Source organism: Heterodontus francisci, chromosome 15 (assembly GCF_036365525.1).
Source record: "Heterodontus francisci isolate sHetFra1 chromosome 15, sHetFra1.hap1, whole genome shotgun sequence".
Classification (NCBI taxonomy): Eukaryota; Metazoa; Chordata; class Chondrichthyes; order Heterodontiformes; family Heterodontidae; genus Heterodontus; species Heterodontus francisci.
Window position 1 is genome coordinate 88,957,664 of NC_090385.1, and position 12,491 is coordinate 88,970,154.

Sequence of the window (12,491 nt, forward strand, 5' to 3'; positions counted from 1 at the left end):
CTTGAGTGAATGAGTGAGGTTGCGAATATTTTCGGATAATGCTTAATACGTAGTTATCTTTCTTTTTAAACCTATGAGAAAACCTGTCATTTGTCTGTTTATTTGACCCTTGAAACACTCAGGGACTAAAACACTATTTCAAAAAAAAAAGTTATCTGCAGTCAGTTGAGAGGTGAAAAGTGGGAGAAACCCATACCATTTCCCACCTCTCTGTAACACAGGCATCTGTGATGCTGGGGAACTCAGGAGGAGGCTGAGACGGATAATCCAGTTCTGGCTGAAGATGGTTCAAATGCTTCAGCCTTGTGTTTTGCACTGATGTGCTGGAATCCCCCATCATTGAGATTGGGAATGTTTGTGGAGTCACCTCCTCCAGTTAGTCGTTTAGTTGTCCACCACCATTCACGACTGGATGTGGCAGGGCTGCAGAGCTTAGATCTGATCCGTTGGTTATGGGATCACTTAGCTCTGTCTATCACAAGCCGCTTCCGCTGTTTGACATGCAAGCAGTCCTGTGTTATAGCTTAACCAGGCTGACATCTCATTTTTAGGTATGCTTGGTGCTGCTCCTGGCATGCTGTACTGCACTCTTTATTGAACCAGGGTTAATCCCTTGGTTTGATGGTAATGGTAGAGTGAGGGATCTGCTGGGTCATCAGGTTACAGCTTGTGGTTGAATACAATTCTGTTGCTGATGGTCCACAGTGCTTCATGGATGCCCAGTTTTGAGCTGCTTGGCCTGTTCTGAATCTATCCCATTTGGCAAGTGGTAGTGCCACACAACATGATAGAGGGTATCCTCAGTGTGAAGACAGGACTTTTTTTTCACAAGCATTGTGGCGTGGTTACTCCTACTAACACTGTCATAGACAGATGCAGCTGCGACAGGTAGATTGGTGAGGACAAGGTCTATTAGGTTTTTCCCTTAGCCCCTGTCTAGCAGCTATGTCCTTCAAGACTCAGCCAACAGTGTTGCTACTGAGCCACGCTTGGTGATGGACATTGACGTCCCCCAATCAGAGAACATTCTGTGCCCTTGCTACCCTCAGTGCTTCCCATTGCTGTTCAACATGGAGCAGTACTGATTCATCAGCTGAGGGAGGGCATTAGAAGATAATCAGCAGGACGTTTCCTTGCCCATGTTTGACCTGATGCTATGAGACTTCATGTGGTCTGGAGTCAATGTTGAGGTCTCCTAGGGCAGCTCCCTCCTGACTGTATATCACTGTGCCGCTGTCTCTTGTGAGTCTGTCCTGCCGGCAGGAAAGGCCACACCTAGAAATGGTTATGGTGGTGGCTGGCACATTGGATGGAAGGTATGCTTCTGTGAGTACAACTATGTCGGGCTGTTGCTTGACTAGTCTGTGGGACAGCTTTCCCAATTTAGGCACAAGCCCCCAGTAAGGGTCGACAGGGCTGGGTTTGCCATTGTCATTTCTGGGGCCTAGGTCGATGCCAGCTGTTCTGTTTGTTTTTTATTGATTTTCAACTTTTGTACAACTGAATACCTTGCTAGGTCATTTCAGAGGGTAGTTAAGAGTCAACCACATTGCTGTGGATCTGGAGTCACATGTAGGCCAGACCAGGTAAGGGCAGCAGATTTTCTTCACTTAAGGGACATGAGTGAACCAGATGGGCGGCACAGTGGCGCAGTGGTTAGCACCACAGCCTCACAGCTCCAGTGACCCGGGTTTGATTCTGGGTACTGCCTGTGTGGAGTTTGCAAATTCTCCCTGTGACCATGTGGGTTTCTGCCGGGTGCTCCGGTTTCCTCCCACGGCCAAAGACGTGCAGGTTGATAGGTAAATTGGCCATTATAAATTGTCCCTAGTATAGGTAGGGGAATTGAGGGAAGGTGAGGATGTGATAGGAATATGGGATTAATGTAGGATTAGTATAAATGGGTGGTTGATGGTCGGCACAGACTCGGTGGGCTGAAGGGCCTGTTTCAGTGCTGTATCTCTAAATAAAAATAAAAGATGGGTTTTTACGACAATCGATTGTAGTTTCATTGTCATCATTGCTAATACTAGCTTCAATTCTAGGTTTTTATTTATTAATTAATAGAATTTAAATTCCACCAGCTGCCATGGTGGGAGTTGAACCCGTGTCCCCAGAATATTAGCCTGGGTCATTGGATTACTAATCTAGTGACATTATGCTGTGCTACCATCTCCCCTTATTACCATGATTAGATGGAACTTGTTTTTTTGTTGAACAATCCCTATATTCCTGTGTTCCTTGAGGAATTCTGGTTCCAGTAACCTGGAAAATTGCTTTACATTTTTAAAATACTTTTCTTTGAAAGCCCCAAACCTACAATTGTCAGTTGACTAAAGACCACCAAGTCTAAAGACTTTTATCCTTGGGACAGAGAGGAAGTAAGTCGTGTCTCTTCAGGGTCTCCAAGATGACATCTGCCAATAAAAGTTTACAATCAATTGAACTCCCTGGGACAGATGTAGTAACCTGGTGCCCGAACCAGACAGATCCTCATTGAACCAGGGCACTATTGATAACTAACTGGGTAGTGAGAGGTAATCAGGAAACAACGCAGCAGGAACTGTGCTTTCTTCCAATGCAGTGATAATCAAATGTAACCTGCCTAAATTGTTCACTGGTAACCACAACCTGTTATATCTTTACTTGTGATGGTGAAATTTTGCGTGGTACACTGAAACATGAACAGTTGCTATGAGTTACATACCATGAGAACTTTTGAAATGGAAAGGTTGTCAATGTGCCAGGATTTATTTTAAACGTGTTTACACGCTGTATAATCAAGCTTTTTTTTTGGAACTTCGAAACTCTTCTCTTGTCACAGGGGAAAGGTCCGGCAGGAACATAATGACGAAGTTAATTTTGCTATCAAAAACAAGTGCTGCCAAAGTTTCTGTCCCATGTTTTGTAAAATTCCATCTGGATGCAAAGAACACCATGTGATTTCTGTTGCGGGAATATAAAGGATCACACAAGAACGCCGTACTCACGATCTGCAACCAAATCCAGAATAAAGCTTAAATTCGACTCATCCAATCTCCCAGTTACAGGTAAGCTAAAGTAAAATGTTTAGATTCTTTAACCCGCTTTGATTTTGGAAGCGATCTTGTTCGGCCATTTAGCATCAAGTTATCCGGCAAATTTGGGTCAAATAGAAAAGGAATGAATATTTGGGAATTTCAAATTTCAGATCAGCCGTTAAACTCATATTCCCGGTCATGGTGTAGGTAAATACCTTTACCGAAATATTTAACAGACAAACAAAAAATGAGACACAGTATTTTCGGAGGGAATCTGAAGAAGCTCTGGCTTCATTTGAACAGCATTTATAAAAAGAGGCAGCATCTGCATGGACAAGAGTCAAGAGCAGCATGAAGCTGAGTTGGGTCCTTAAAGCAATTGAATGTTGAGCTGAACTCATGTTTTATGGTGTCTCGAATTCCCTTTCTGTTACATGGAATAGCCTGATTTTAACAGATGCTTTGGGATCTCATTCCATTAGTCCATCCATTCTATAATTAAACACTTTAGATTGTGTTAAATGATATCTCGTTTCCATTACATGGGATTTCAGGATCTTCTGGGATTTATATTTGGAGTTTTCAGGATCAATTTTTTTTTTACCTGTCCTCCTTTTCCTGTTAAAGATGTCGACCCTTGCAGTTTGTAATTCCTTTTTAAATGTGATTCTAGATCAAAGTGGTGCGAGTTTATTTAAGTTCCAATTCAAAGACAGATTTAAGAAATATATAATACCAATGTTGAGAAATATAAAAAGTGTTGTGAGGAGAAGAAACAGAAATTCGAAGAGCTAAAGAGAGTGTGAACAAAAGTCAGTCAATAATATCAAAGGAAATAATAAGGGCTTTTATCAGCAAATAAAAAGTAAAAGAATAGAGATGATGGAGGGAGTCTAACTGGTCAGATTAAGATAAGGTGGGAGATATTTAATTAATATTTTGCACCAGTTTTTACAAAGTAATGGTGGGAATGAGAGCATAAGTGTACTGGAGGAGTTCATAGAACAACCGAGAGCACTAAGTGTAGCAAAGGAATTGGGATTTGGTAATATTATCAGAACTCAAAGTGGATAAGTCATGATGGCTGCCCCTTCAGCTACTGAAAGGAGTCAGAGACAGGATAACGGCTCAGACCACAACTTTCAATCCTCTTAAAGATACTTACTGTGCTGTGGGACTGATGAATGGCCAATATAACACCTCTGTTTAAGAAAGGAGTGAGGGATAAAACAGATCACTGTAGATCAGTTAGTCTAATGTTAGCTGTGGGCAAACTCTTTGAATTCACAATTCAAGATAAAGTTAGTGAGTTTTTAGAAAAACAAGGGATAATCAAGGACAGCCAGCGTGGATCTGTTAAAGGCAGGTTGTGCTTTCCAAATTTAGTAGTGTGGATATTCTCATGCCATTAAATGTTACCTGTTCACAGAGCAGAGCTCCTCCATTGCTGATCTCAGTGTGATACAGAGCTGGAAACCTTGACATGCTCGCTGCACATCACACTGCACTGAGAACAGCAGATGTAGTACAACAGCCCCGGCCAAATCCATAGAAAGCCCCGGGGGTTTGTTTCTGATAAACTAATTTATGTTAAAAAAAATTGCATCTCAGTCAACATAATTACATTTGCAGGAAGGCCCACAATAATATTTTCACTAAACTGAAAATCAATCTATTATCCATCCATCTATCAATATGGATGGTTGCTGCTGCTTGTTAGCAGCTCGGGAGTAAAATTACTGTTCTCATAAATTTCAGCGAAAAAGTAGATGTGAACATAAACTGGAACAGCATATTTGTACTTATGTCTACCTTCCTGCTAAAATTTCATTCTGAATTGACTGTCACAAAAAGTTTACTAGAGTCACACAATATTTGAAGCATTGCTTAAAGACCTAGTTCTTTGCAAATCCAGACATCATCTAGAAGTGAGAACAGAAAGTGCCGGAAATACTCAGCAGGTCTGGCAGCATCTGTGTCGAGAAAAACAGAATGAATGTTTTCGGTCTGTGATCCTTCATCAGAACTTTGCCAGACCTGCTGAGTATTTGCAGGACTTTCTGTTTTCATTTCAGAGTTCCAGCATCTGCAGTATTTTGCTCTTATCATCTAGAAGTTCTTTTGTAAATGCAAACAAGAGTACTGAGCTGAGTTTTTAAAAATCTTTACTCCTTGCATTAAGAGTGTGGATTGAAATATTTCACAGGTTGAACAACCAATGGAAAACATTATCAGCCAAGACCTTGCCTCAACAGAGATGGACCCAATGCTTTCTAGTCTCTCTACTGTCTATAGTACAGAAATTGCTGATGATACATCTTATTCGCAGTTTACTACAGCCCCCCTACATAACATGTCTGACCAACCATGCCACTTTGTTGTGCCAACCCAATATATTTCCAATTTTATCCCAGTTGTCTACAGTATTATCTTTATCTTGGGCTTCATTGGGAACAGTGTGGTAATTGCCATCCTTTGTCATCGCGTTCATTTGAAAACTGTTGCTAACATTTACATCATCAACTTATCAATTGCTAGCCTGATCTTCTTATCCACTCTTCCAATTTGGGCAGTCTATTTTGCTACTGGGTACAGTTGGCTTTTTGGGTCAGTAATGTGTAAAGTTTGCAGCTCTCTTGTGTCTCTGAATTTGTACGCCAGTATATATTTCATTACATGCATGAGCATTGACCGTTACATGGTAATTCTCCAACCTTTCGGATCCCAGTCTAAGATAACCCTTTGCCAAACTCGCTGCATCACAATCCTTGTATGGATTTTGGCTTTGGTTGCAACCTTTCCAACGATCTACTTTCAAGGTGCCCAATACGCCGAGAAAATAGGAAACACGGTGTGTGCAATGATCTACCCCCCCAGTAATGCCAATCATTGGTCTGCAGCCATATCTTTGATGCACAATACTTTGGGCTTCTTCATTCCCTTCACAGTAATAGGCTCGTGCTATGGTTTTGTTGCCTATCATCTGATGAAATTGGAAGTACTAGAAAAAAACAAGTATAAACGAGACAAGGCATTGTGGATGGTGGCTGCATTTGTGTTGGCTTTTTTCATCTGCTGGTTGCCATTCCATGTATTAACTTTTATGGATGCATTGTCAAGGATGAAGTTCATCACCGATTGTCGAACTATGACTGTGATCAAAACTGCAATGCCAATCACTGTTTGCCTCAGTTTTGCAAATAGCTCCATTAACCCTTTTATTTACTGCTTTCTGGGAGATCACTTTCATGTACAGCTTACCGACATAGCTCAGAGAGCATCCTCCAGTCAATACAACCAGAGGAGCACATTGACCAGGATCAGCTTCCCTTCTCACAAGAGCAATGACACAGAGCGTATTGATCTTAAGAATTTATGAGACGTTAATAGATTCAGTGAAACATTATAGTTCCCTAGCTAAATTTCTGTTGACAGCCAAAGCATTTTAATCTTTATTTGCCATCGATGTAAAGCTACCAAGAAAGTGCACAGCTAATGTTAAAATCTATGGTTTCTAAATGTATTGGAAATACAGCATTGTGATGATTATATACATGTCTTTAAAGGTTACTTAAAATTATCAGCTTTTCGATGGAATAATTGTAATGCTTTAGATGATAACTGGGGATTTTCAGGCTAGGTTCATACACCAGTATCATGGCCTTTACGTGGTCTATAACATGTTGAACTTTATTTTTTTTTTACTGATTACAAATATTTCTGTAAGATATACCTCTGTATGATGTTTTCGTTTTCTCTGTACTGGACATTATCAACATGCTAAAAATGTATGTTCTGACATGTAATGTACAGAGTATTATTCTGTTGCTAAGGTGTTCCCTCATAGTCATAAAGTTTAATCATTGATAAGTAAACAGAGAATGAGAATGAGGGCAATCAGAGTTTAATAGCTATCCACGCAAGGAAGGAAGATAGATTGATATAAAACTTTTCACTTCCTCTGGTTAAATTTCATTGCTCTTTTGCTTGGTGTTCACCATCTAATGCAGCATTTTAACTTTTGGCTAATGCTGTAGGATTAAATAAGGTCAATCATCCCATGTTAATATTTAGGCTGCATTTGCTGACACTGCAACCACTAGGTGGCACAGCAGTCGATGGGGGGAAGTGGCGCGGCGGGGAGTGAGTGGAGAGTAGTTGGGAGCAGGAAAGTGAAAGCGGTGATTGAGGCAGAGATGGGGAGATGGAGCAGGGTACGGTTGGGGGGAATGGAGGGAGTGATTGCGGCCATGTGGTGACATGAAAGCACACATGCACGCATCCATACTGGCAAGCTGGCAAATGGTCGGACACACTAATGACATCTGCGTTTGCTCTGTGCATGCTCTGCATTGTCAGGAGATACACTGTTAGTAATTCATTGGCTGCAGGCCAATTTAGCTAACCCAATGGCAAATGTCATTCACTGTGAACACATGAAGTGTCATGCACATGGGAGTTAGGAAATTCCAAGACTGTCGGTACCATGCAGATGAGGAAAGAGACCTGGGCTAGTAGTCAATCACTTGTTGCAGTAGCAAAGGGAAGCAAATTGGTTTTTAGGTTGCCTTGGTGTAAATATGTTGAATAAAAATGGGAGAGAACTATGTTTGGGCCATATATTGTGTATGACCACACTCGGAGTATTGCGTTGAGTTTTAACCCCAGCACCCAATTGAGGAGGGCTCTGGGGAGGAGGGCGACGAGGAAGACACCACACTTTGGAGCTCTTAGTTATGAGGATAGGCCCCAAGAATTAGGGGCAATTACTTTGCAGAAACAGAGGATTACAGGGGTTATGACTGAGGTTTTAAAATGATGGTCATGGTTCGGTTAGATTGGTGTTTGAAATAGATTGGAACAGCAGGACTAGAGGCCAGGATTTTAATTCCATAGGCAGAGAGTTAGATTGGATGCCAGGAATTATTTCTTTTCACAGGCTCTCTGCCCTCTGGGACAAACTGCTGAGACATGAGGCAGAAAATATGAACTTCAGAAGCTAGCCAGCAACCTGGCAGAGCAGAGCAGCCGCCCATTTTAGAACCCATCCTATTTTCACCTGTTCGGTTTCATTGGCATGAAAATCAGGTGGATGCTACAACAGGCAGGCAATCCGCTCTGCTGGATTGCAGGTGAAAATTACCTGAGCATTCAGTTACGTTACAAAGGGCAGCTTTGGCAAGGGTCTGGGTTGCAGTGACACTTCTGTTCAATTCCTACATTCCTTGGCTGTAAAGGGCTTTGGGACGTTCTGAGGTCATGAAAGGTGCTATATAAATGCAAGTCTTTCTTTCTTATTTAGCAGCTCTGTGGATTAAAGAGTGACTGTCAGTGATAGTGGTGGGAATCTTCTCAGACCTGCTCCCACTTTATGTGCTAAAATCTCACCCTAAACCAGATTTGACCTTCATAGAAAAAATAAAATGTAAAAACAGAAGTTTCCACTAGATGGGGCTAATAATACAATCAGGGAATGTCACTGCAGGGGCTGTTCAAAGGGTGGCAGCAGCAGATGGCAGCAATTTTTCAATAAAACTATAAAAAATAAAACAGTGTAGCCAAACACCTTCACCTAAACCTCAAGTAATGACAGCTTCAGCTTGGTTTGCCTGAAAAAACTACGATCACAATGACTTGGCAAGTGAATGGGACACAGGATTGAGGGCCAAAAATCTGATTGTAAGTGATCGTGACCTGAAATTATGGTTTACATGATGTTGATTTAAAGTATTTAATATACTGTTTATTTTGACCTATATGTCTTACATTGCAACAAATGATTCGTAGAAATAATACCCAATGTTTTCAACTTCAGTGAAGATGTAGAGCAGGCGATATCGGATCAGCTGTCCATTAGATACCTCACCCCATTTCCTTTCAATGCAAAGGAACATCAGGCCAGATGTATTGTGGCCGACGATCCAATTTCGCCCATTTTCCATCGCTGCCGAAGTTGAAACATCTGCTTATTGTTTTAAAGTGGGTTCATGCATCGTGGGCTCGCTCTGTAACGCTCTTCATCTGTATATCTTTCTCTAATTCTGTCTCTTTATATCTATTTCAATCTCTCTACCTCGCTCCATCTCTATCACAATCTGTCTCTCAATCTATCGCTATCTCTTTTTCAATCTCTCAGTCTGTCTCTCTATGCCTATCTTTCTAGCTTATGCTGGTCACTCTTCTCATCACACTTCTAAGAAATAGGAAGAAAGCCAGTCATTTCTTGCTGCTTTTATCCCGACTGTAGTAACCTTGCCTCCTCAAGAGCAGAAACTGTGGAATTATCAGCAGTGTTACATCTATAGAAGCTTTCCTCAGCACTTAGCCTCAGAATGACTTCTTCCCCACAGGGATTCATAGCCTTTTAACAGTCAGGCTGGGGTTGACATAGCTCTGTCTCAACAGTGAAGCATCATGAGGGAGAATTTCCATGGGATATCCCGCCATTATGAAACTTCCATTTTCAACCTTTTGTTCCATTTCTCTGCGGGTTCCACCACAGTTATGGTGGGAGATCAGGAGAATCCCATGTGGAAATTCCAGGCGCATGTCCAGTTCCAGATACAAGAATACCTGTGAGCAATACCAGGAAGATCAACTCACTGTGTTATAGGAATCCAGCTCCACCATGTAACACTCAGAATACAAATATCATAAAGTATTGGTAATGGGGACTTGTTACCACAATCCTACTGTTCACTAAACAAAGAGAAACCAATCAAGTTTCCTTTTATTGCAGGGTATCACCAAAGGATCAGAACCAGTTTATAGTATTAAGTGGGTATCTGTAGTGTATAAGCAATTGGAAAGATTTTTGAAGATGGCACATGTATCTAGGTGGAATGGCTGGGAGTTATTTATTTTTGAAGGTTATTGAAACACATCTGATTATACAATTGTTTTTCAAATCTTTCTGTTTGGGGAACCCTGATGAATATCAATACATGCTGGGTTCAAACTATTTTTTATTCATTCATGGGATGTGGGCGACACTGGGAAAGCATTTATTGCCCATTCTTAATTGCCCTTGAGATAACTGAGTAGCTTGTGGGTCTGGAATCACAATGGGCCAGACCAGGCAAGGATGGCAGGTTTCCTTATGTAAAGGACATTAGTGAAACAGATGGGTCTTTATGACAATCAGGTAATTGAAACAAGCTTTTTATTACATACGAACATACAAATTAGGAGCAGGAGTAGGCCACTTGGCCCTTCGAGCCAGCTCCGCCATTCAATATGTTCATGGTTGAACTGATTACTCCAGATTTCCACCTACCCCCGATAACCTTCTAACCCCTTGCTTATCACGAATCTATCTACCTCTGCCTTAAAAATATTCAAAGACTCTGCTTCCACCGCCTTTTGAGGAAGAGAATTCCAAAGACTCACAACCCTCAGAGAGAAAAAATTTCTTCTTATCTCTGTCTTAAATGGGCAATGTCTCACTTCCCAACAGTGACCCCTAGTTCTAGATTCTCCCACAAGGGGAAACATCCTTTCTACATCCACCCTGCCAAGACCCCTCAGGATCTTATATGCTTCAATCAAGTCGCCTCTTACTCTTCTAAACTCCAGCAGATACAAGCCTAGCCTGTCCAATCTTCCCTCGTAAGACGCCTTGCCCATTCCAGGTATTAGTCTAGTAAACATCCTCTGTGCTGTCTCCAACGCATTTACTTCCTTATTCCAAACTTTATTGAAAAAAGTGAGTTTAAAATTTCCAGCTGCTGTGGTGAGATTTGAACTCCTGTTACTGGATCATGAGCTGAGGCATTGGAGTTGCTAGTCCAGTAACAGAACCACTGTGGTGCCATACCCCACTTCTGAATGATGGCATCAATTATCCAAAGGAAAACAATGCTTTCATAACAAAATGTGATTTTATTGCTATACAGTAGCAGAAATAACATGCATGCAAGCCAACAAATACAGCAACATTCAAAATTCAGTAGATCTCAAGGATCTGCCCTCTTGGGCAGTGTTGTCCAATTGAAATCACCTCACTAGCCACAAGTATGGCTATGGTAACATTGTTTGAGCCATATGTACTAATTTTAGTAGAAAATGCCTTACATACACTCAGAACATACAGGTAATTATACTTCACTTTTGTATACAGTATTTACTGAACAACCATTAGCGAACTTACAACTGAAGACTTGCATTTATATAATGCCTTTCATGACCACAGGATGTCTTCAAGTGCTTTACAGCCAATGAAACACTTTTAAAGTGTAGTCATTATTGTAATGTAGGAAACGCAGCAGCCAATTTGTGCACAGCAAGCTCCCACAAACAGCAATGTAATAATGATCAGTTAATCTGTTTTTGTGATGTTGATTGAGGTATAAATTTTGGCCAGAACACCAGGGATGACTCCCCAGCTCTTCTTCGAAATAGCGCCATGGGATCTTTTACATCCACCTGAGAGAACAGATGGGACCACGGTTTAACGACTCATCCCAAAGATGGCACCTGTAACAGCACAGCACTCCCTCAGTACTGCACGGAAGCATCAGCCTTGATTTTTGTGTGAGAGTCCTGGAGTAGAACTTGAACTCTCAACCTTCCAGCTCAGAGGTGACAGCATTACTGACTGAAACCACAGAAATGCCTCACATGGGCAGTGTTCCGTCTTCCCATTTTACCAACAAATGCTCAAAAGGTTGAAGTTCAAATGAATACGTCATGTGAAAAAGAATATTGGGATCACGTACCCCATATCTGTTACTCATTTGTTATTTACAAATCAGAAATGCGATTATCCACATCTGGATTCTCAATTTGCCATATGTGGCTAGTGGCTAATGAATTGGAAAACACTGTTCTCAGGTACAGGGAGTGAAGTTTAAAAAAACTATGACTTGCAGCTTAGTAGTGAGATTGCTTTTATAAATAGCTTTTATATTGGTGAGATCTTTTTTGTCCTGTGACTCTGCCCTGTAGAGTAATAACCTGCTTTCTTTCCATCCGAATAAACTGTTTATGTTTCTAACAATCTGTGTCCAACACTTAATTCAAAAATGGTAGCAATAGAGGCTTCAGGCTCTGGCCTGGATGACTGTTACAGTAACAACTAGCTACTATTTATACAGCATCTTAACATACAAAAAACTCCCAAGGCACTTCAGAAATAGAGGCAAATCGATGTGAAGCTGGAAAAGGGAGATTCAGAGGGGTGACAGAAATCTTGATAGGTTTTGTGGAGGCAGAGGGTTTCAGGGAGAGAGTTCCAGAGAGACAGGCCCAAGGCAGCTGAATGCTCTGCTACCAAAGTGGGTTAAATTGAGTGGGGGAGGAATAAACAGAAGGCCAGCAGCAGAGGAAAAAAGAGTTCCAATAGGATATCGGGCTGGTGGAGATTGCTGAGATAGGATGGAGTGAGACTATGGAGGGGTTTGTAGAGGACAAGAATTTTAGATTCAATGCACTGGGAGATATGGAGCTAATCGAGGTCAATGACGAAAGGTT

The 12,491-nt window shown here is 41.3% G+C and overlaps 1 protein-coding gene across 1 annotated transcript; it reads left to right on the top strand.

Moving 5' to 3' along the window:
- Positions 1 to 2,889: 2,889 nt before the first annotated feature.
- LOC137377772 (type-2 angiotensin II receptor-like) lies at positions 2,890 to 12,018 on the top strand. The gene is made up of 2 exons (XM_068047804.1): positions 2,890 to 3,050; positions 5,227 to 12,018. Exon 2 carries the CDS (start codon positions 5,239 to 5,241, stop codon positions 6,397 to 6,399), a length of 1,161 nt encoding a protein of 386 aa, XP_067903905.1. The 5' UTR covers positions 2,890 to 3,050; positions 5,227 to 5,238; the 3' UTR covers positions 6,400 to 12,018.
- The last annotated feature ends 473 nt before the right edge of the window (positions 12,019 to 12,491 follow it).

Bases quoted from the DNA above. Each gene is read 5' to 3' on its own strand.
- LOC137377772 (XM_068047804.1), top strand. From the start codon at position 5,239: ATGGAAAACATTATCAGCCAAGACCTTGCCTCAACAGAGATGGACCCA.